This window comes from Nannobrachium achirus, assembly GCF_963921795.1.
Source record: "Nannobrachium achirus genome assembly, chromosome: 9".
Taxonomy (NCBI): domain Eukaryota; kingdom Metazoa; phylum Chordata; class Actinopteri; order Myctophiformes; family Myctophidae; genus Nannobrachium; species Nannobrachium achirus.
In genome coordinates this window covers 13345771-13371525 of record NC_137818.1, presented here as the reverse complement: position 1 = coordinate 13371525, position 25755 = coordinate 13345771, and the positions used below count along the sequence as shown (strand labels likewise).

The 25755-nt window shown below is 43.2% G+C and overlaps 1 protein-coding gene across 1 annotated transcript in view; it reads right to left on the bottom strand.

Annotated features, from left to right (window-relative positions):
- Positions 1-24858, bottom strand: part of LOC308290651 (limbic system-associated membrane protein-like) — a gene marked incomplete at both ends in the record, with an annotated part of 69786 nt that extends 44928 nt beyond the window's left edge. The window contains one exon of the mRNA XM_080732562.1: positions 24701-24858. Within this exon, the coding sequence (XP_080588688.1) occupies positions 24701-24858 (158 nt within the window). The remainder of the gene's footprint in view (positions 1-24700) is intronic.
- Positions 24859-25755: the final 897 nt, after the last annotated feature.

The following is a 25755-nucleotide window of genomic DNA, read 5'->3' as shown; positions in this document are numbered from 1 at the left end:
GCATGTTGCCATGATGTTTATATGTGTTGTGTATATTACAGTATGCGTTGTGTATGTGCTGTGTATGTACAGTATGTGTTGTGTATGTGTTGTGGGTACAGTACAGTACAGTACAGTACAGTACAGTACACACACACACACACACACACACACACACACACACACACACACACACACACACACACACACACACACACACACACACACACACACACACACACACACACACAAGCGCACGCACAAAACCACACACACGCCCAAATGCCTTTATGGGAGAAAGTGTATTTTTATGCCAACGTAATTCAGAAAAGTAGTAGTTTTGGCCAGAGATCGGTCTCCACCCTGTTCTCATTCAACAGGAAGGCCGTAGGCCACGAGGTCCTCCTCAAGTCTGCTTTTAGCTCTCACACACATCTCTAACGTATGATGGATGCCAAGTCTGCCCACACAAAAAGGCACCAGAATAGCAGATAAATAAACGTACACTTTTAACAACAAAGACATGTGGGCGAGATAAGAGATGTCATGCTTTTAGGGCATGTATATGTCTATTTCATGCACATCACACCCACAATGGGTGAACTATAGCAACACATCTCTCTCTCTCTCTCTCTAAGTACAAACGTTGACAGCTGTTGCCAGAGTCTCTATAGAGACTACAGTCAGGTAGCAGCAGAGTCCATAATGGAGAATAGGTTAAGTACTCTTGCATTGAGTATATTGACAGATAAAAGCTGTCAGTACTCTTGCATTGAGTATATTGACAGATAAAAGCTGTCAGTACTCTTGCATTGAGTAAATTGACAGATAAAAGCTGTCAGTAGTGCAAGGTCACAGTGAGTCTCCATGCCGGAAGCTCAGTAAGTGCTGTGTGTGTATTGTCATAATGGAATATTGTGTTGTGACTGTTGAACAGAAACGCATTGGAAGGAAATGAGGAAGAAGTTGTGAGATTTGCGGCATCTTCATGAGAAATGGTCCTGGAGGATGAATTCCCCTCTGCATCCAAAGTGTCCCTGCATGTATGAGTATGAGTGGCCCTTTGAAACAACCCAATCGTGGAAGGTTCCATGTTTACAAGAACAGCTATGAATGGCACTGCGGTTCTTGTGCAAAGGGTTTAAAAGTGTGTCTCTTTCTGTGGTTTTGCAGAGGCGTTGAGCTGCTGTAAAGATGCAGTTTTTCAGAGGCATTGAGCTGCTGTAAAGATGTGGTTTTGCAGAGGCATTGGGCTGATGTAAAGATGTCCTTGTTGCATTCTGTCCTCGAGATAGAATGCACTCTTTTGTCAGAGAAAGAGAAAAGAAAGCATGTCCATCAATTCATGGACATTGACCATAATAGAAGACCTTGTCTTTTACAGTACATCCTCTTGTAGACGCACGCCACACACGCACACGCACACGCACACACACACACACACACACACACACACACACACACACACACACACTCAATGTCTTTGGATACTTTAACCACTCAGACGTCACAATGCGACTTTCAAAAAGTTAGTTTTTCGATTTTGTATATTCCCTTAAAATAATTGATTGGTGATGTACGGTTTATTGCTTGCGACCGAAGCATTATTGCTTGTTTAGGCAAACTCCACACAGAAAGGCCCTATCGCCAACCCAACCTAGGGTGTGAGCGATAGGGCCTTTCTGTGTGGAGTTTGCATGTTCTCCCCGTGTCTCCTAGGGTTGATACCCTCACAAAAACATGAACAAACTCCCCCCAGAATGACAACAACTAGAATCGTCAAAGAAACGCTGTGGTTGGCCAGATGGTCAAGAATTGGCGCGACCTCGCCCTTTACCCTGAGGTCGCATTCCACCCTCAGGTGTCTTACTAGTAATTAGTATGTGTAGCTGATTGGAGGCATGAATGTGTGTGTGTGTGTGTGTGTGTGTGTGTGTGTGTGTGTGTGTGTGTGTGTGTGTGTGTGTGTGTGTGTGTGTGTGTGTGTGTGTGTGTGTGTGTTGTGTGTGTGTGTGTGTGTGTGTGTGTGTGCGTGCTTGCGTATGCAGATCAGAGAGCGTGGATGGACAAAGAGCAGCTCTGTGCAGCAGAGAGCAGAGAGGAGAGCAGTTCACCAGTGATCTGTCTGCCGTGGTTCAACAGCAGCGAGGAGTCGAAAGGCTGTTTTTGATGCATGATGCTGTCTGTCCAGCTCTGTATCACTTGTTTAGTATGTTTGCATGTACATCCATGTGTAGAAACAGAGCTGGGTAATGCTGGCTGAGCCTGGGATCTGGCTAATGCTCCGTAGCAGAACTACCGCAGGGGGGGTGAAGGGTGCGAGCGCCAGAGACAGCTTTTGTAGCGTTAACCGGCCCTGGTTAGCCGGGAGCTGCTGACTTAAGAACACAGTAACACCACTTCTGAGTGTCTGCAGTCACACACAGCAAGTGATGTCCAAAAGAACAACCCCAGCCCGTTTCTCTGCATAGTGTAGGTTATCATCTTTACTTCCTATCTTTTTTATTTTTTTTATTTTTCACTGATACATGACTCATGTACACCAATTAACAATTAACAAACTAACTTACATACATGCATATTACGTACACATATCATCTTCTTATAGGCTACCGTTTATTCATTTATTTGTTTTGTGTTTTGCTTAAGCTTTTTCTTTCCACCTTGTATTTGTGTGCAGGGACGTGCTGGCCATTGGGAAAAGCGGGACAACTCCCGAACGGCCGGTCCATTCCTGGCCGGTCCAGGCCGGCCATTAAAAAAAAAAAATGTCCGGCTCACAAAGTAAATATAACTCTTGTAATTGGCCCACCCCACTGGCTTATCTCTCATGATCTGAAATGGCCAATCTTTGAATAGCAGCAGCTCTATAGAGAGGGATCTCTCTCTATAGCGCTGAATAGCAGCTGCCCACAGAGCCATCACATTGGCCCCACTAGCTTGCCTATCATCTGAATACCGGCCCACTACTCCCTAGCTTCCTTGAATACTCCTAGATGGTCTACATACAACATCATTAGACTCTCTTTATACCAGAAAAACGATGAGACCTAAAATCACAGTAACCGCTCATCGGTTAGTATTTAGGGCCTCGCAGCGCTCCCGGATGGCACGCAATAAGGGCCTCTCCAAATCCTTTTCCTGGGCTGAATATGGGGCCCAGCTTGTCCCTGTTTGTGTGTTTTGAATGGATTTAATTGTCTGTTGCTGTTCATAGCTCGTTGCTACATACACAGCCCAGCTCCCGCAGGCCCTCCCCTACACTACTCGCCACAACTACGACTTTTATAGACAATGATGACAGAAGGATTCTCTTTCTGTTATTCCATCCATGCTCACCAGCTCAAATGTCTCAGAGTGCTATTCTTTCGGGGGCTGCCGGCGTCAGCGCATTCCTCTCGAGGTGGCGGCCGTTTCTTTCAAACGTTTAATAACGTGTCTCCTCAGCGATAAAAGAGTGAGCCGTGCTGTGCGCTAGGCAGGAGAACGCTGCTGTTCCTCCTGGACCAACAACACACACTTTACCTCATGAGCATCCAGCCATGAGCCATGAAAACAACAAATTCACACATCTGTGTAATGGCTCTTGGCAGGTAGACTATAGTGTCTAAAGAAAGATGAAACTGTTTCTTAGTCGATGGTGAAATATGGCCCTCTCCCATTACTCCCATTTCCCCATATATCACAGAAATTATCAAATAAAACATGTGGCAGTTAAAAGCAAGTGGAACGTTGAAGAAAAATAATCACTATAATGATCTGGTTTAACAGCTGTTTCCTCAGATAAATAGCATATATAAACATGCCACACTCGATAAAGCTCAGTAAGTGTAGCAGCATTGCACTATATTTATAACCTTGGAAGTGTTAACACACAGGCTTGTGTTCAGGTGCTTTTGAAAACACATTTCCACTAAACTGTTGTTATGTCAGTTCACTGCGACAGAGAAGCATCCTGTTGTCAGAATGAACTGTTCTTTCCTAGCAATCTAAGCAATCTACATTCACCTGTTGGCAATCATCTCTCCTCCCTAGACAGATGCGTCAATGTGAAATTCACAGCAACGCACTCCCATTTTCCACATTAAACACAATTTTCTGCCGTCTGTTTTGGAAAATAATTCAGGCTTTTATCCATCGTCAGTTCAGTGTAAATCTCAGTGCTCTGTAAAGAAATCTATTTCTAACCCAGAGAGTGTACAAATGGAACCAAATGGACGTAACTAACTCAGAGAGTGTACAAATGGAACCAAATGGACGTAACTAACTCAGAGAGTGTACAAATGGAACCAAATGGACGTAACTAACTCAGAGAGTGTACAAATGGAATTAAATGGAAATAACTACCTCAGAGAGTGTACAAATGGAACTAATGGACGTAACTAACTCAGAGAGTGTACAAATGGAACCAAATGGACGTAACTAAAGGTGGTTGCACACTGCTGCGTTTTTCGTTGCGAAAATCGTTTTTCAGGGCAAGGAGAGAGAGATAGAGAGAGCAAGGGACCGAGTGGTGCGCGAAACGGGCGGCAGTGTGCAAACGTGATTGACATAACGTGAGGTTGATTTTTTTATTCACGCGCTCCGAAATTCACTCCGATATTCGGCCCGAAAAACGCAGCAGTGTGCAACCAGCTTGACTCAGAGAGTGTACAAATGGAACCAAATGGACCCTTACAGGCCCATTTGGTTCCATTTGTATACCATATTCTCTTGGAGTCTCAATGCAGCTTTTCAGAGCAGGGTGAATGACTGGTGTTAAGGTCAACTGCGAAGAACTGAATGAGAAAAGGTCTTAATCCTCCTGCCAGCTGCTCTGAATCATCATCTTGCTTGGATAAAGAGTCACTGCACTGACTCTAAAGGCAGTCACTTCTTCTACATCAGCTATAAATCTATTCATTTCTTAAGAGGGCGAGGGGGTGGTGGAGGGCACTTTGAAAATCCTTGCAGAAATGACAGCAGAATGAAATGTGCTGCACCGGGCACCATTTATATGACTGTACCTCTTGCATTCGTACAGCAAAACACAGTTTTAAACTCGCAGACCGTGTCCACAGAACTTTTCTGCCCTGCATTTCTATGATGAAGACATCCTGGAGCGCCTAGCATTGCAGAGCATTGCATTTCAGTGCTCTCTGAGTCTAGCATTTCATTGCAAAAATGAAATGAAAATACTTAGAGAAAATAGTATAGCATAACACTATACAAACATCTGTCTTGTACTCAATTACATCAACTGATACGTAATTTTACCACATTTCCAGTCATTTAAAACAATTCCGGTGTTAAAAGCCTCATGCATTTCTACAAGAGATGTGTTATCTTCTTCATTTTATGAACTATTCTCTTTGTTTTTGGATTCTTCAACTCAAACAAATTCGCAGGTGTGAATTGGTAGAGAAAATATATATTTTTTTAATAATTTTTATCCCACGATTTTGCAACCCATTTTTCACTCAGTGCCAATTGCCTATGTAATCCTGGGCTCTGCTCTCCCTCTGCCGCGCCTGGGGAGACAACGGACTGACCTCATGCTTCCTTCAATGCATGAGTAGTCCAAGTTGTTTCTTTTCACCTGACAGGGGGGATTTCCCCGGGATGGACGTAGCGCGTGGAAGGAACACGTTATTCCAACCAGTTCCTTTCCCCTCCATCAGGCGCCCCGGCTGGCCAGGGGGAGGCATTATTGAGACCAGGATTACTGCAAAAAAATATGGGTGAAGTAACCCAGTAAGTCAGAAGAAAGCAAGTTGGGGTATTTCAAGGACATCACGCACAACCGAGCGCACGCACGCACACACGCACGCACGCACGCACGCACGCACGCTCGCTCGCAGCCCACGCGGGCAAACAGAACCTTAAAAATGAGCAGCCAGCCAGTGTAACAATGTTATCTTTGCCCTTTGATAAGAAAATTCCAAAAAAGTACAAAAGATTATCTGCACACCATTATAAATGTTCCCACTGTGAAAAGAGGTTTTGACCCACGCAGTCTTCATCAGGTGATGCTGTACTTTTGGACTTAACTTTTTCAGCCAGCACCAAATGGAATGGACTTGAATGTGTGTGTGCATTGTCCTTGGACTGCTTCGCCCTTTGATGAGAAAAGCATATACTGTAGCGCTCATCAATGCTGCATTGTTCTGTGCACGACTCGGCCCTGTGCAAACAGATGGATGCTGCATCAGAGAGGCCACCGCCTTCCCTTGTTGGCGCCTTCCTTTTGGTGGCGGAACAATGTTTACATCTTGCCTTGTTCCCCTGCAGGTGATGATGAGTGGATGGGAGATAATGAGCCCTCCGAGAATCAGAGAATGTGCTCGCCTGCACTCAGGGGCGTCGCACCAAATTCTGGGCCCTGGGTACAAGGATTCACTGCGGGCCCCCCATGAATGTTAACAATCGAAAAATAGCAGATATACAAGCTCACAGCGCGGCACCGAGTGCCGCGCTGCGAGCTTGTAGATCTGCTATTTTTGAAAAATTGTGAAAATGTGTGCAAGAAACACATGTTTCCATGTCAGTGATGCTCAAACCTTTTCTGTGAAGGACCCCCAAAATGACATGAATTTGGTCACGGACACCCATCCCAAAATATTTCGTTCCAGGGACCCCCCAGAAGCAAAATTTGAGTTACAAATGTTTGCTTAAAAAATACATATATTCAAAGATTTGCGCACATTTTCAGGACTTTTCAAAAATAGCAGATCTACAAGCTCGCAGCGCGGCACTTGGTGCCGCGCTGTGAGCTTGTATATCTGCTATTTTTCAATAGTTAAAGTTACTAGGGCCCCTCCACCTTGGGCCCTAGTAACTCAGTCCCACTTTCCTACCCCTTGTGACGCCCCTGCCTGCACTAATTGTCATCTCTCCTTAAGCAGTCCATCTCCACAGTGCACCGCAATGAGGCGGAGAGAGAGAGAGAGAGAGAGAGAGAGAGAGAGAGAGAGAGAGAGAGAGAGAGAGAGAGAGAGAGAGAGAGAGAGAGAGAGAGCGCTATGAGAAATGGAGAAGACAATGGTTTGACTGGTGAAATTCCAATGTGCTTTGTCACTCGACTCCTTCATTTGTTTGTTTATCTGGCATGTTATTGTCAGAGGATTATGGTTGTTGTGTGTGGGGAGGAGGATCGTTCAATGGATTCACTCATTAGGAAACATTGCAGCGGAGCAGCAGAACAATGTTTGGATGGTTGGATCACTGCAAACCGTTCTCACAGGATCTGGAGATGATTGTCACAAGATTAAAATCCATCCTCTTGACCAAACACAAATGAATAGACAGTAATTGTATTGTGTTGACATTACATGATAAATAAAGAGTGTTTGTGTGGTTTGTGTTTCCCAATATGTTATCATAGGGTCACAAGTTAACCACTTAAGCCGTATTTTTTCAGCAATCTAAGCAATCTACATTCACCTCTGGCAATCATCTCTCCTCCCTAGACAGATGTGTCAATGTGAAATTCTCCCCTTTCCACATTAAAGGCTTTTTTTCCCATGTCAGTGTAAATCTCAGTGCTGTGTAAATCCATTTCTAACCTAAGTCTAAGTGTACAAATGGAACCAAATTGAGTCTTATGGGTCAAACAAGGTTTTCAACCTATATATATATAGGTTATAACAGACGCTCTCATCCAGATTGACTTAACAAGATCAGAGCGAATGTCACAAAGCCTTGTCAACATACAACACGGTAAAGATGTGCCAAGAGAACAGTTTAGTCATACAAAGTAACAATTTAGCAGATAAATGTCAAAACCTATCATCTGTCTAAACAACATGCAACCTAAATAACATATGTGTATGTGACCAAACTATATCTCTGTGTGACAGAAATGTGAAAATCATTCCCGCATTCTCAGCTCACGCCCATATTTAGACTATATTGATCATAAATTAAGTGTTAAACTCAGTGTAATCACAATGAGCTTGTCATTATTACAGCCCCAAGCTCATCTGCCTGCACTGGGATCAGTTCATAATGTAGCTTTACTTAACTGTAATAATAGTTGTTTTTAGACTCTGACCTCTAATGACATTCCTAGTCACTCATGCTTGTTGCACTGACCAATTGACACTTTTTCTTTGCACTGTTGAGTAGAATTATTTATGCATGTTAAGTATTATTATTTGTGTTATGACGAGATAACGTGAGACACTGACTGTTATGGACACTTTATTTGTCTGGCTCAAGTTAAGTTAGAAGTTAAAAGAAGGAAAAGGCAGCAGTGGTAAAAGGTAGCCTATAGTGGAGGAAGTTAATAGATGGGACAGCAGTGGTATTTTCCACTCTAATGACGTCCATTGTTGGAATCGATCTCTCTGCTGTTTCCCTAAGGAGACATTATGACCAAGACAGCTCTGAACTTCACAACGCTCTCTTTGGCCAGAAACAAAGGTTTGGTCAAAGAGGCAGGGAGATTTTATTCGACAGACTATCTGAGAGAATATGGAATGGTGTACGTGCATAATGCGTGCAGACGTTTGCTGGGTATATTATATGCCTCTATGTTTATGTTCTTGTCTGTACATATATGCACAGGGAGAGAGAGAGAGAGAGAGAGAGAGAGAGAGAGAGAGAGAGAGAGAGAGAGAGAGAGAGAGAGAGAGAGAGCGGAGCGAGAGAGCACCTGCACAAATTATGCTTGAAATAGCAGATGGTGTTGTTCCTGAAGTCACAGGTTATTCAAAGCCAGTAGTAATGATCACAATTCAGGCAATTAGCTGATTCAGAGTGACACCATGGCATTGAGCAAGACTAGACGACACTAGCAGTTCTGAATAATACAGAGTAGCCTATCGACTGAATGAATTGGTTGTTTGGAAAATACTGTAAACTGTATGAAATGCTAGTTTTCGACTCTCCAATAGAGGGGCTATCTAATGAAAATTGCCTGGGGCGACGGGGCGTGGCCATTGATCATGTGGTGTAGGAGCAAATGAGACGCTCCATAGATTGTTAAACATTGACGCAGTGACCCAGCCAAGCACCATGACCTCACTTTACAGCACTTAAGCCAAGAACTAATGCAATGAAGAATACTGTCATGTACAGGGCAATGACTTTTTGGAACTCTCTACCAGTATGTATTACATCAATTAACAGTAAAAGGCATTTTAAGAACAAACTAAAGCAGTTTCTCATACATCCGGATTAATTGTAATTATGTATATAATATTCACTGTATACCATGTAACATTATCTGAATGCACTAACCGTGTTTTTATGCTGTAGAGTATTTTATTTGATTATATATTTTTCTGTGATATTTGTAAACATGATTTTATTTACTTTTTTTGTATGTACATTATTTTCTGTGGACCCCAGGAAGAATAGCTGTTGCCAGGTGTAACAGCTAATGAGGATCCAAAATAAACATAAACATAAACCTCACTGACCAGCCTCTCTGCAATGGATCAATACGCACCTCATCCAGTGCTGTGGACATTCTCATGCTTTTGCATACTACACACATTAATTCTCTAATTGTCTAATTCTCTCTCTCTCTGCCCCCAGTAGTAAATCTGAGGACCCCATTTAGCATAAATGGTAAATGCTGCATTTATATAGCATGTTTTATCCAAAGCGCTTTACATAGATTGTGCATTACATTCACCCAACCTGCACATCAGGGGCAATTATAGGGGTTCAGAGTCTTGCTCAAGGACACTAACTCTGGGGGAGCCCGGGTTCTCCACCCGACCGCTCTACTGGCCACTCTATCCCTGAGCCACTGCTGTCCCGTATGTTTACAACCTTAGCTAAGGTCAGCGGTGGTCACTAATTGGAGCCTGGAGGTTGCATGAGGATTCCATACAGGAGGAGCCCATACAGCAGCCTGTCCTGTCCTGTTACATGAGGACAGAGTCCATACAGTAGCCTGTCCTGTTACATGAGGACAGAGTCCATACAGCAGCCTGTCCCGTCCTGTTACATGAGGACAGAGTCCATACAGTAGCATGTCCCGTCCTGTTACATGAGGACAGAGTCCATACAGTAGCATGTCACGTCCAGTTACATGAGGATAGAGTCCATACTGCAGTCTGTCCCGTCCTGTTACATGAGGACAGAGTCCATACTGCAGTCTGTCCCGTCCTGTTACATGAGGACAGAGTCCATACAGTAGCATGTCCCGTCCTGTTACATGAGGACAGAGTCCATACAGTAGCATGTCACGTCCAGTTACATGAGGACAGAGTCCATACTGCAGTCTGTCCCGTCCTGTTACATGAGGACAGAGTCCATACTGCAGTCTGTCCCGTCCTGTTACATGAGGACAGAGTCCATACTGCAGTCTGTCCCGTCCTGTTACATGAGGACAGAGTCCATACTGCAGTCTGTCCCGTCCCGTTACATGAGGATAGAGTCCATACAGCAGCATGTCCCGTCCCGTTACATGAGGATAGAGTCCATACAGCAGCATGTCCCGTCCCGTTACATGAGGATAGAGTCCATACTGCAGCCTGTCCCGTCCTGTCACATGAGGACAGAGTCCATACTGCAGCCTGTCCCGTCCTGTCACATGAGGACAGAGTCCATACTGCAGCCTGTCCCGTCCTGTCACATGAGGACAGAGTCCATACTGCAGCCTGTCCTGTCCTGTCACATGAGGACAGAGTCCATACTGCAGCCTGTCCTGTCTCAAGCTGACATGGTTATGGGCGTAATTGGCCCGGAGCAGTCAAGCGGCAAGGACAGCAGCCCGATGGAATCACTGACCATGGGAAATTAGAGAGGATGGTTAATGATTGATCGTCAGAAAAAAGAGATCATTTAATGACCTGTGAGGATTACTGAGCACCATGCTGGCCAATTAGAGGGAAAAGAACGGTATGAGAGCTGAAAGCCGAGCCCCTCTGGGTCTGGCCTAGTGGTGAGTCTGCGCAGAGTTAAAAAGGAAGTAAGAAATTGACCAATATGGATCTCTGCATCCACATGGGAATGGCCGGTTTCTGATGTGGATGTCACACGTCATGTGAATAGTCTGTGACATCAAACATTATGAAACATATGTGGACAGAAGAGTGTTCTTCATCGGTCTATCGGCGTGAATGTACACAAGACATTGGACACTGCATGAGCGTCCAGTATTTTGCAAGATTGTGCAGGAAGAATTCAGAATACACACACGAGCGCATACTCTTATTACTGTATAGACAGATAGCCTCCTGTAGAGCCACACTGTGAAATGAAAATCACAGCAGGAAGAAAATACTTTTCCTGAAGAAACAGTGTGGGTTGGAGTTGCACGTTAAGTACAGTATGATGATGATGTATAGACCCACATGATGTCACAGGGGGCATATTGTCCAATCAGAAAAGGGACATATGGATAGGGACGTACATTGGAGCGTCTAGCAAAATAAATGACATGATGCTCTAAAGAAAAGATTGCAGAGCTGCTAATTGATGACCTCACAGTTAGGGTTGTTTCCATAAAGCCGTTTTTTGTGCATTAAGGTTTTTGCGCATACATCTTTTAATGGAAACACTTCAAAATTCTAATAAACGTTCGCAAAAACATTTATGCTCTTGGAGGAGGTGGATTTTGGAGCTTAATCGAAAAAACGAAATGTGCAAAAGGGAAATGGAAACGCTAAGCGAATAGGTTTTCAATTAAAATACATTGAACTTGCATGATATCGATTTGGCTGAAGGGAGCTACTAACTTGTTGGCTTGTTGGTGTTCCCTACTACTGTACCTTGCATCGGATGTTTATTTTACGGCACTGTTGTGTGCACTGTGCAATGCAAGCCTCGTCTGTCAAATCACCCAAGTAAATCCTGGCTAACACTTCGTCCACACACTGTGTTGCATGCCAAAAGTGGACGATCTACAAGCTCACAGCACCTCGCATCCGCAACACGTTGTGAGCTTGCAGATCGACCACCTTCCAGACGCAGAGGTCTCCCAAGAATCGCATTTCAACAGTGGATGATTGGAAATAGGCTAAATTTGCTGTTTCTTTTTTCGAATTTCAGAAAATTCACTTCCTATTTTGAAAAAAGCTTTATGGAAACGCAACTACTGACATTCTCCTTGATATGTGTCCATCTGGGAGCCAAACCTGCTTCAGACAGATTGATCTGTCCTTGACAGGGGGAGTGCTTGTCATCAGAAATGGCTTCCATCATTTCTCCTGTGTGGAATTTTATTGGCATGGCGTGGTAAAAAAAAAAGAAAAAACATCAAAGGAGATGCAGTGCAGGTCAAGTGACGGCACTGAATGAATGAAGACATACTGAGCTGGCAGCAGTCCCCAAAAAGCACTCTGCTGCTGGGAGGACGGTGTTGACGAACGGCAGCCGCTCACCATTTAGTCTAATTGGAGCTGTGATTTCCATACAGACATAAGCAGCCAATTGTTATCACATGACAACTGGATTGCATGTTATCGCATGGGAGAGAGAGCATAATGCAAGCTGGAGGATGGAGCCAGGATGCTATAATTGGGGAGCCAAACTCCACTGGTGCACACAGCAGACAGGCTGCCTGGTGTGATGTAATGTGGGGATGGTTAGGAAACAGAGCAGGATGATTCTACTCCTTCACATTTAGTGCCAGACAGATGACAGATATTTGGGGGATTTTGGAGAGTCCCAGACTTAAATTTCATGGCGTCGCAGATGCGACAGTTGTGAGCTTGGAGGTCTGATATTCTCTGCTGTTCTCTGCACACAACACCGTCGCAGGACAGAGTATAAATTAGGCTTGATCTGCAGCTGGTGCCGTGATGAGGAGCGCTTGAACAGAAACCAAGGATTATCTATTTCAAGAGCGAGAAATCACAGTAAAAATCCTGAGCATCCTTCCTCCACACTGGGAGAAAACAGCATCTTATGAGTGGTCGGTTCTTTTGGCACCGACCTGCGCGCGCATACTGGTTCTTATCGGTGTGACGTTGACTGGAAATGCGTCTATGAAGCTTAAGGCTCATTTTCCCCTTGCCACATCTAGTTGTACATCATCATCATCATCATCATCATCATCATCATCACATTGACATGTGTGTGTTTTAGCTGCTCTATGTGTTATATTCATGATTTTATAAATATAAACACACATCCCCTTGAAAAGGCTGTAATATACAACACACACATCCAGGACATACCGGTATGATGTTTATACACAGTGTACTATAGCTACAGTCACAGCCAGCATGTAACCTGGACGGGTCCTCATGAATTCTGCATCATTTCTAAAGGTGCTGAACTATCTATAAACAACAACATTGAGTTGAACTGTCAGAGTTTCCACGGACAGTGTCTCCATGGCCTGGATGCCTCAGCAACAACATTTCTGTATTTCTGTGTTGTGCTCCTCTTCCTCCTCTGTGAATCACATCCATTTAGTGCAGTGGTTTTCAACCTTTTTCAAGGTCCATTATTTATTCAGTATTTGAGACATGGACCACCATTTGATGAGATTCAGCCTCTCAGACACAAAACTTCGAATATTTTGTCCACAATTCTATGCTGAAGGCAAACGTTGATCAAAATAAGAACTCTTCTACATTCTCTAATTGTTTAGAAATTAAGTAATGCAGCTGTTTAACAATAATGTAACTCTTGAGAGTGTAAAAGGATCTATAAGGGTCCATTTGGTTACCAAGTCTCCATCATTTAGCTGGGGGAGCACTGGTTGAAAACTAAACAATCCTGCATATCAAATTCATTTAGAGGCTCATATAAACGATCCCAGGACATGGTGATTTAAATAACTAATGAGGGTCCATGCTCTGCCAAGTGCCAACATCTGCTCTAAGAACCGCAGAGTCAGTTTTAATAAAGTCTTCCACACCGCTAGGACACATCACCATCATCCAGCTCTCCTGAGACACAGGGACATATGGACGGAGAGATGGACAGACGGACTGACGGACAGATGGAGAAACATTGGCGCTGTGTCATGGAGGGAGGAGATGAGGCATCGGGCCCTATTTTGACTGTCATTAAGCACCAGGTCTTATGACTTAGATTAAGACGTTTCACCCAATTCTTTGGTATCTTGTCTGCATGCACGCACGCACACACACAACACAAGACACACACACAGGTTTAGGTGGGTTTAACCTCCATTTAAGGCAGTGTTTCTCAAATGGGGATATGTGTACCCCTAGGAGTACGCAGAGGTACTACAGGGGGTACTCGAGAGAAAATGGGAAACGATAAAACACTGACACATGTATGTGAAGATGCTGCTCTGTAAAGCTTTAAACCAAATGAAGTAAGAATTTTGACTAGCACAACTGTTACTGAATAGAAACAGATAGAAACAGATGCACATCCTGCAGCCCACTGCACATTTTCACTTTTTTCAAACACTTCACTTCTCTCTCATTCTGACTCTCTCTCTCTCTCTCTTCTCTCATGCAGCAACAACACTCTCTTTCAGCAGCGTGATGAGAGTTGTGATAACATTTAACAGCAGCATGTCTCATCCTATTCCTTGCTTTGTTAAAATGGGGTGCACGAACCCCCATGCAGGCAACAGCATGCACACATTTCCATTCCTCCTTCTGGGAGATAAGATGTGATAAACCATTATGATCCCATTCCCTGGAGGGAACGTCCTCCATATACGGTACAGTATGGCGGCTGCCAATTATCACAGACACTGAACAGAATTTTGCCAATGCCTTACCTGTAGCTCTTGGCTACGCACACGCACGCACGCACGCACGCACACACACACACACACACGCACACGCGCACACACACACACACACACACACACACACACACACACACACACACACACACACACACACACACACACACACACACACACACAGGGGTGTCACACCAAATTCTGGGCCCTGGGTACAACTATTCACTGCGGGCCGCCCATGAATATTAACTATTGAAAAATAGCAGATACACAAGCTCACAGCGCGGCACCGAGTGCCGCGCCGCGAGCTTGTAGATCTGCTATTTTTGAAAAAATGTGTGCAAGAAACGTATGTTTCCATGTCAGTTGTCAACTTGTTCATGTCAAGGACCCCCAAGATTATATGTATTTGGCCACGGACCCCCATCTCAAAATATTTAGTTCCAGGGACCCCCCAGAAGCAAAATTTGAGTTCCAAATGTTCGCTTACATATATTCAAAGATTTGCACACATTTTCACAACTTTTCAAAAATTGCAGATCTACAAGCTCGCATATAGCTTGTGACGCCCCTGCTCACACACACACACACACACACACACACACACACACACACACACACACACACACACACACACACACACACACACACACACACCAATTACCACATAACTTTGTTACTCGTTCACAGACACATCATTACCACGGCAGCCACACACACACACACACTGCACAGCACAAGAGAAGCAGTGACCGAGCCACATTTGCATAATGCCTGCACAGCTCAACTTCTGCTTCAGCTCACAGTTAACGTTGCATGCGCATCAGGAGCTGTACAGTATGCATGTGTGGGAACACACCCCTCAGGTTGTTGTGTGTCTTTTGTTTTCAGGTGTGAACTGTTCCAACAATCCTCTGATTTCTGTTTCTTCCCACAGCTGGAGAACACAATGTACACTGTCTCCACTGGGATAGCTTCGCTGTTACTACATGTCATCTGTTCGACACCCAACTCTAACCCTTACCCTAAACCTAACCTCCGTGGGGTGAGTCGCTAACCCTCCCGACGCTCCTTTGTCGAACTGGCGGTCGTTCGAAAGAGCGAGATTTCCCTGTCTCCACTGTCTCTCTGACTCGATAGCAGTGTTGGTTTAATGAACACATTGTACACTGTCTCTCTGACTCCACATCAGTGTGATTTCGTCCACTAAAGCTATGGCGAAAAATGTTTGTCGACTTCCTTCTTTCACTGATGAAAACTAAATAAAAACTAAGCAACGATGACTAAGACTAGGCTAAATATACTGAAAATTTTGTCAGCAAACTAGACAAATGTTAGGGAGGGACTAGTGGAGACGAGATCCAGTAGAACTAAAAGACATTTTATACTTGCGCTCTGGTGTTGTGCTCTGAAAATAGATGATCTGCAGTACTTGAGCTCACAAGTTGTGAGTCTGTAGTTCGGCTATTTTCAGCATGCAACCAAGTGTAAAATCTGCCATTACGAAGCCATCACGGCCCACCAAAATACAAATCAACTGTACATTTAGTGGACTAATAAATCTAACAATCTTGGCTTTGTCATAGTGGTTCTTGATTATGAAAATCACTCATGGTTTGATCATTATAACTTCAAAGATCAGACCATCACTGTACTGACATGAACAGGTTTTTGAACATCAAATACTCCAGACAGACAGTAATAAGCATGCCAACATCAAATGTATGTGGGTGTGATTTAGAAACAAAATAGTTGTTTTTTTATGGACTCTCCAGGCTGTGTTTTGATGATTGGCTGTCTACTCCAGCTTTCAAAGCTATTTTGTGCGATGGAATTCATCACTTCAATATACCTTTTACATCTAAAAGCATCATCTTTTCAGACATAATTGACGTTATTATGCTAACCGTGGTTTATATTTCAGTCAAATTACATGTTATCTAAATTTAAGAAATTCTAATGCCTGTGTGAGTGGAAATTTAAGTGCAATTTTAACATAAAAACAAATCATCTCTAAATGTCATGACACATTTCATGGGTGGCTTGAGTCACTGGTTCTGAATGTGGGGTCTGGGGACCACCGGGGGTCTTTGAATGAGAGTGGAACCAAATTAACCGATTAACATTTTTAATCTAATTAATTACAGGCTCTGTGATTAATTAATCACATTTTAATCGCACACCGATATTTGCCCTGAGAAGCATTTTTTTTCCAAGTAAAACACATTTTGTTGTACGAGTGAATGAACGAGTGAGTTTTTTTAAATCTGAATTTCGCATCCAGTGGGCCAAGCAAAGCACTCTGATCGGCTACTTCTCCCTTTGCGTTTGTTGTTTCTTCTTGGTTGGTGCATCGCTATGATCGGTATGCCCGAAATACTAAAACTATTTTTTTAATCGCGTTAATTTTCTGTAATTCATTCATCGCAATTACTAACTTAAAGTCCCAGCCGTAGTCTTTAACCAAATGGACCCTTATGGGTCTTTAACTCTGAGAGTGGAACCAAATGGACTCTTATGGGTCTTTAATTCTGAGAGTGGAACCAAATGGACTCTTATGGGTCTTTAACTCTGAGAGTGGAACCAAATGGACTCTTATGGGTCTTTAATTCTGAGAGTGGAACCAAATGGACTCTTATGTAGGTGTGACTTCAATGAACACTGGGGATTTTACAATGCATTTGGGGTCAGAGAGACATAAATCGTATATCAAACTTAAAATGAAAAGGCTTAAGAATCACTGGCTACTGTAAATGGAAGCAAAGCACAGGCATTGATAAGGAGAGGGCCTCCTCTTTCTACATTCTCAACTGTAATTATGGAAGGTTTATTTCCTCACTAATTGGAACATTTAGTGTAATTTGCTTCCATTCAGCACTAGAGCAATAGTGAGGTCACAAATGCTGGTGAGATTAAACCTGGCTTCCATTTGCTGTTTCCGATTAATTCCAGAGGTTAGTGATATGGTGGATGACAGGGCTGTGTGCAGGACAGTTCTAACGGTTTCCATTCACTGAACAAATGGTGCTAATTAGTAACACTAATTAGACATGCTAATTGGAAGGAGTGTCCACTGACTTTTTGGTCATGTAGTTGTAGTACTGCATGGAACCTCGATGCTATTAGTCACCTTCTCTCTTCTATTTGTGCTAATGACGCAGATGATACAGTGTTTGAACACATTAATGGTTTATTGGTTTGCACATTGCGTGTGTAAATAAACACACTGTGTACTTAGTAAGACATACTCTGGCTATTATATCCAAGGTGTTGGTTGATTGATTGATTGATTGATTGATTGATTGATTGATTGATTGATTAAATACTTTACAAAATTAGGAGTTTGCAGGGGGGGAAAAAAGAAAGAAAAACAGTTGAGTACTGTTCAATACAAGGTCTGCTAAAAGGATTTAAACCCAAGAAAGCACTACTATGGCTTGTTTCAATATGGGTACTTTGTACTCAATTCATCCAATCCTCTGCTCAAAAACTCTTACTATTCGTGGGCGGGTGGTTAACTAAACACTGTTCTCCACATACAGCTGTGTTTAAGGTCACTGTGTGATGTCATACATCATGCATCAGAGGGACAGGAGGTTCAAGCAATGAGTTGGATTACATCACTGTCTAGGACTCTAATCTGTATAAACACTGGCTTTACTGAACCACTGACTCATGCCCAGTGTTGGAACGCAACTATAGTACATTTACACAAGTTACACAAATATGGTAGTTTTTAGTATTATTGTAGATTCTGATTATTAATACAAAACATGCACTCACCACATAAGCCCCTTTAGTGTGCTTTGGCAGATCTACAAGCTCACAACATGATGTGATGTCGTGTGTAGGCTTTTTGTCGTTTGATTCAGTATTTGATCAGACATGCACCCCCCCCCCCCCCCCCCCCATACCAACCCATCAAACTCCTAACCTGACTACCGCCAGATAGGTGGCAGCAGTGCGTACCCACTGTACGCACTGCTGCCACCTATCTGGCGGTAGTCAGGTTATCAAACTCCATGTTAACACTACTATTTTTATGAATGCAAATGATGGATGCTATGCTATGAAGTAAAATGTCAAATTCAAATATTAAATAAACTAATTGAAAACCAACAGGCAGTCGTCTCCTCATGCATTACAAGGACGATATCAGTAATGTTGGTCCATATTTCCATGCACTGGTGTGAGCTCAGCTGCTCACACAAGCATCCAATCACTACCAAACCCATCCTGGGTTCTTATTGAAAGAGCAGCTCTTCTTCCAGGAGGAAGGCAGCAGTGAAGACGTCACCCCCACTTTACCCAGAACCTTGGAAACATCCTATTAGAGCGATTCAAGAGGCCAGAATGTTAATGCATTCAGAGCGGCATCGCATCGCATCCGTGTCACTCTAGATTTTAACCACTTATTTTATGCTTTAGCTATAAAAAAATAATAATAGCAGATCTACAAGCTCACAGCGCGGCACCGAGTGCTGCGTTGCGAGCTCGTAGATCTGCAATTTTTTTTTAAAAAGCTTGAAAATGTTTGCAAATCTTTGAATATATCATTTTCAAAGCAAACCTTTGTAACTCAGATATTTGCTGGGGGTCCCTGGAACAACATATTTTGAGATGGGGGTCCGCGGCCAAATACCTATAATTTTGGGAGTCTTTGACGTGCAAATTTGTTTCAATAATAGCAGAGCTTCAAGCTTGCAGCACGGCATTCAGTGGTGCACTGTGAGCTTGTACATCTGCTATTTCTTAAGCATAAAATAATGTTTCAAGTCTAACGCGACACCGATGCGTTCCAGTCCTTAATGGGTTAATGCAAGGGTGGACTGCATTGTGCTGACACAACACACACACACACACACACACACACACACACACACACACACACACACACACACACACACACACACACACACACACACACACACACACACACACACACACACACACACGGCTGATAACCACACAGCCACACAGTAGCATTACCCTATATATAATAATAATAATCCTCAGCACAATGGTAATTCTGTAGATCCTTGAGAGTATGAAGAATAAGTGGCCCCACGTCAACCCTGCTGCCATCCTCGTCATTACATGGTGCTGATCCTTCTCCAAGGCCGCAGTAAGTTGCTGAGCGATGCCTTAAGCATTAGGCACCATGTCAGTGTCACCTTTGACCAAGAAAACCGCCTCTGTCTGCACTCTGAGTGGAATTCAAGAGAAGTGGCCTTTTATTTATTTTTCGAATAAACCACAACAGAAAGACAAACAGAGAAAAGGAAATACAAAACAATACATACAGAAATACACACACATACACAAGGAGGAGGTATCTGCCACTCTACTAATTCACACATTAGTTACTCTCCATACAAACAGCACATTAATAGCAGCACATAAATAGCAGCGAGGCGTTGTGAGCTTGTAGATCGGCTATTTTCAGCAAAGAGGTTTGGTGCAGAGGGGAAAAAGAGCACACTAAGTAGAGAGTGAAAGGTCAAGTTTATTACGGTAAGTTTATTAATTGGCGTTTCAAGTGGTTAAATATCTGAAAACACAAATTGACATGAATCCAAAAAACACTGATGATCGTGCTGTCAAAAAATGTAACTATATGGAATCTATGAGAAGGTTGTGGGGGTCCCTGCTTCATCTCTCCCTCAACTAAGGGGTCCTTGGCCTGAAAACGTTGAAGACCCCTGCTCTAGTGGAACCGCTGCAATATTACACTGCAGTATACTTTCAGACAGATCAGATCATCAGAGCTCAATAAAAGACTTAATAATGAAGACAAATTAAAACAAGTGCACCAGCGATCCTTTAGGCAGTTTAGATTCGTCTAATTTCACCTCTTGTCTACTGTCTGAGCCTCTGGCAGCATTCACACACACGCCTGCTCTCTCAGACTCAAATTAAAAACAAAGATCTGGGGGTCTGGCTGTGACATGGACCCTGCAGGGCAAATCACAAAGCCACGAATAAACTGAAAATGATAAGGCAGAAAGAGGATATTGTCAAAGCTCAGATAATTGGCCCAGAGGAGAGCAATCGCACATTAATGCTTTAATAACCAATTGTCAATTTCCAGTGCTTAAATCCCCACATGGCAACACTCACGCTCGAGGCCGCCACGCAACGAGAACACAGGGGGAAAAAGCAATTAAAAAGTAAACTATTGTGGCAAAGGAACTCTTTTCCTATCGTTATAGGCTTGACTTCTTTATCCTTTCTATCAAAAACAAGGCAAAGTCCTGAGGAGCCTCTCATAAATGTGGGGCATTTTCTCAGCGACCCAAATCTTTTGTATATGAAACACGTCCGTTTGGGCGACGAAACTAGACTTAATACGCCATGATTGATGTTCTTTCTGGTGTTCTGGGACAAATGTCACTATAAGCACAGACAGGACACAGGACAGCTAATGGTCCTTCTCCTGGACTCCTCCTCAGATGCAGACAATATAACACTTGGAAACTGGACTGCAGGTTCTGAGGTTGTGGTATGGACAATTGCTGTAAAAAGTGCCCAAATTAAACATTAAGGTCATGTAAAGGTCATGCAAAAGGTCAGAACACACGCACCGAGTTGACTTCACGTTTCATAATGCCAGAAAATCGCTCTGGATTAAGAGCTTCTGCTAAATGCCTAAATTGCATTTTTTGATTGATTGATTGATTGATTGAAGACTTTATTAGAAGTTTGCATAGGAAAAGGTACAGTTTCATGACGGTACAGTTCACTGGTACAAGGTCTACTAAAAGGAGATCCATGAAAAGACTAAGCTTATTTCCACTGGAAACCATTGAAGTATCTCATATAACATTGAATGACAGACAAATAGAACACAGTACTATGCAGTAGATATGTAAAGAAAAACAAAATAGAAGACAGTAAGTCAAAACAAACAGTATATACAAAGAAGGGGCAGGGGAGGGTAGGGTTGGGCTAGATTCTTTTTTACCAGTTGCGAACGGCTGCTGCCTGTAAGTGGTTTTTCAGGGCAATTTTAAAGGATGCTAGTGATCCACACTCCTTTGTGGCCTTCGGTAAGGCTTTCCACATTTTGGTGGTATAGCAGAAAAAAGAGTTTGACCCTTTGCATAACAAGCAGTGACCAAAGTACTGTATATGGACATAACTGACATCATATATTATGATGACATGAATTTGACTCAAAACTTAAAAGCTGATTACACAGAGTAAGAGGGATTTCAGTCAAAGAGACGAAGGAGTGTTACACACTGAAAGAGGTGGTATTTTACCAGACTCCCTAAGCGACCGCCACGTCGCATACAAAATCTTTAGAAGGCAGTCGTAGCCAATCACGAGGGAATATGGGAAATGGGACAGATCCGTGTTGATGACATGACTTTAGAGATGCTGTGTACCGCTTTGCGTGATTTTAGGCCAAAATCTGTAGGAGCAGTGTCCAAAAATGTGTTTTGCAAAAATCCGCCTGATGGTGGCGCTACAAGAGGGCCATGTGAGAAATCAGGGGCGGAGGTTGTGATTTGCCATCCAAGGAGTGTGTGTGCAAAGTTTGGCATTGATAGGGCCAACGGTGGCAGAGATAAAAAATTGCGTCGCATCGTGACGCATTGTGAGCTTGTAGATCGGCTATTTTCAAATGGCCGAAATGTGGCTTAATGTATATGGTATAATCAAAACCTACAAAGTAACTATTAACTAAAGTTTTCATATTATTGTAGTGGAGTAAAAATACAATATTTGCATCTGAGATGTAGTGGAGTAGAAGTTAAAGTACTGAAAACTGGAAATACTTTAGTAAAGTACAAACACCTCATAAGTGTAGCCTACATAAGTAAGTACAGTAAATGTACTTAGTTGTTTTCCACCACTGGACGATTGCTATAACACATCCAGATTAACCTCCTGACCCTCCACTCAGCTGAAGACACAGAGGGATTAACACTTACTAAGCCTGTCCACATGATTACTTATAAGGGACACTGCATTTTCTTTGTGTGTGTGTGTGTGTGTGTGTGTGTGTGTGTGTGTGTGTGTGTGTGTGTGTGTGTGTGTGTGTGTGTGCGTGCGTGCGTGCGTGCGTGCGTGCGTGCGTGCGTGCGTGCGTGCGTGCGTGCGTGCGTGCGTGCGTGCGCGCGCGTGCGTGCGTGCGTGCGTGTGTGCGTATAATGCTGTTTCTCAACACCAGCTTTGGGGACTACTAGGTCTCAAATTAAAAGCAAAGATGTGGGGGTTTAGAGGTGACATTGACCCTGCAGGGAAAAATCACAAAACCACAAAAAACTACTGAGGTCAGAATCCATAAAGTCTGAATACTGGAACATGATCCGTATATATATATATATATATATATATATATATATATATATATATCATTCGTTCCCTTTCTTGTTGTACCTTGCGCTTTACTGTACTCTGTTCTTGTTCTTCTTTTATCTTTTTCATACTTCTCTGTAACTTTGTAATTAACCTTATACTGCTGTGCTGCCTCTGGGCAACTGATTTTCCCCCTCGGGATAAAGGTATCTATCTATCAATCAAAAGTTTAACATTTACAGTATTTTGGTTCCTTTAGTTTACAGGTAGGTGGTGTTTGGGCAGATAGTAGAGGATGTTGTCGCTATCGGGTGGAATATAGACATGACACATGACAGAGAAAGAGTTAAAAAAAAGAGTATTGGCTAAGAGCAACACAATAGTTAGGCATCAAATGAGTAAACAACAATCAGTCACACAAACTCCATCAGGAATGAACAAGAGCATAACAGTACAGACCTGTTACAGAGTGTATTCCAGCATTAACTACAAATAACTATATTAATAGCATAGTAAACACAGTGCAGGATACTGTAATGACTGTGATGGTGTTGCACTATGCAGAAACAAATACACACCATCACAGTCATTGCAGTATCCTGCACTATGCAAATCCACATCTAAATCCTCTCTGCATGTTATCACCATCATCACAAGCACAGGCCTGGAGTCTGGAGAGTGGTGTACGGCATGGATTTCTACACAGAGAGATTTCTACACAATTCTTTCAACATAAGATCCTGTATTCAAGTTCAGGAAAAGTTGGACTGCCTTCAGGTATGGCAATGAAAGAGGGCATTTTCATTTCTTTCACCATAGTAAAAACTGCATTTATGGTCTGGAGAGGGCACTATTTACAGACGGATAAACGGGCAGGGGCTCAGGCCCTTTTTGATGCCTGTATGGTAGCATCACCGTAACAGTTGACAGCTTGCATTGTCTCACGCCGTTTTGTGTTATTCTTTTTATGTTTCTCAACATCAGGTTAGGGACCACTACTGTAGGTCTCAAATTAAAAGCAAAGATCTTGGGGTTAACAGTTGACAGCTTGCATTGTCTCTAAACAATAAGATTAAAGCATTTTCCCCCCTTACACATAGATAGAACTGATTCGACTCATTAATCAGTTCTATCTCATTAATAGACTGAATCATTGTAATTACCATAAAATAGATTATTTTTTAAATTGGTTGCCTAGAGCAGAATATATTTCAGCCTATATGAGCTGTATAAAGATGCTCTTTCATCCATTAATCCATATTGCATCTCGGACACTGTGTGACTTTATTAGCCCCCTTTTCTGTCGTACAGACACGGTGAACCTTCCTCCACAAGCTAAATCGGTGTGATTCGTTCAGTGGGATGAACTTGGAAGTATTCATTCAGCAAGCAATACCAATGCATCCTTATCAGTCACAACATTCATCCACTTTCTTTTTTACAACTACCTCCAATCCTCATGTACAAAAACAAATGTGTTCAGCCTTTTCTATTCATGATACGATATATGATATATAGTATGACCAAACTCCTGATTAAGCACCAAAGTCGACCGATGGACAAAGGACCTCTTTAGTCTGCCCTTATTGTATGCTGGAACACCTATTATCTCCTTCCTGAAGGCACCAAACTATATTCTCCATCATTGTCCATCATCATTGTATATTATGTACTATTCATTGTGGAAGCATATCTGTGTGTGAAGGACAGAGGATGGATGCATGCTGAGGAGAACAGAGTAAAGTTGGTACCGAGGAGGCAGGCAGTGTGATAAAGAGACAAGGCTAACAGTCCTACCTGATGACGGCTGTGTCTCCCTGTCGGATGGTGATGTTATCCGTGGCTCGCTGCATGTCCACGCTCCGCACGGGGAACCCTGTGGGAATAAGACACAGGAGTCTGAAAAAAGAAGCCTGCAGCTGTCTCCAACACGACCATCTCTGTCCCACCTGCATTCTGACACGGGAGAGAAGAGCGCTGCTGCGATATTGATCCAAGAGAAAGGGTAAAAAATGTAATCAAATTAAATAGTTTTCCAAATCCAGACTCAAAATGCGTTTATGTCCCAACAACTCCTGGATAGCTGATGTGAACTGTATATATCCGACACAGCAGCAGCAGCAGCATAGAACAGCTTCTTATTCAAAGCAACACAGTATTGTTCTGTCTGTCTGGTCTGGTTCCACGGATGCCCAGACTACACTGTTCACTGCTCTCTGTAAAGCTACAACGACAGGACAGAGAGAGAGAGAGAGAGAGAGAGAGAGAGAGAGAGAGAGAGAGAGAGAGAGAGAGAGAGAGAGAGAGGGGGAGAGGAGGCGTAACACTGATCTGTCCCTCCTTATACAGTGCTATACCCCCTCTGTTTGTGTGTGTGTGTGTGTGTGTGTGTGTGTGTGTGTGTGTGTGTGTGTGTGTGTGTGTGTGTACAATGTGTGTGTGTGTGTGTGTGTGTGTGTGTGTGTGTGTGTGTGTGTGTGTGTGTGTGTGTGTGTGTGTGTGTGTGTGTGTGTGTGTGTGTGTGTGTGTGTGTGTGTGTGCGTGTGCCTGCACGTGTGTGTGTGTGTGTGTGTGTGTGTGTGTGTGTGTGTGTGTGTGTGTGTGTGTGTGTGTGTGTGTGTGTGTGTGTGTGTGTGCATGTGCGTGCATGCATGCGTGCGCGTGCGTGCGTGCGTGCGTGCGTGTGTGTGTGTGTGCATGCATGCATGCAATGCGTGTGTACGTACACAAGTGTGCATGCATCTCTCTCTCTCTCTCTGAGGAGAGGGAGGAGGTATAGACAGATAGACAGAGTCTCTCTCTCCATCTCCTGCCCCCTCCCCTACACCTCTCACTCTCTCTTTCTCTGTCAA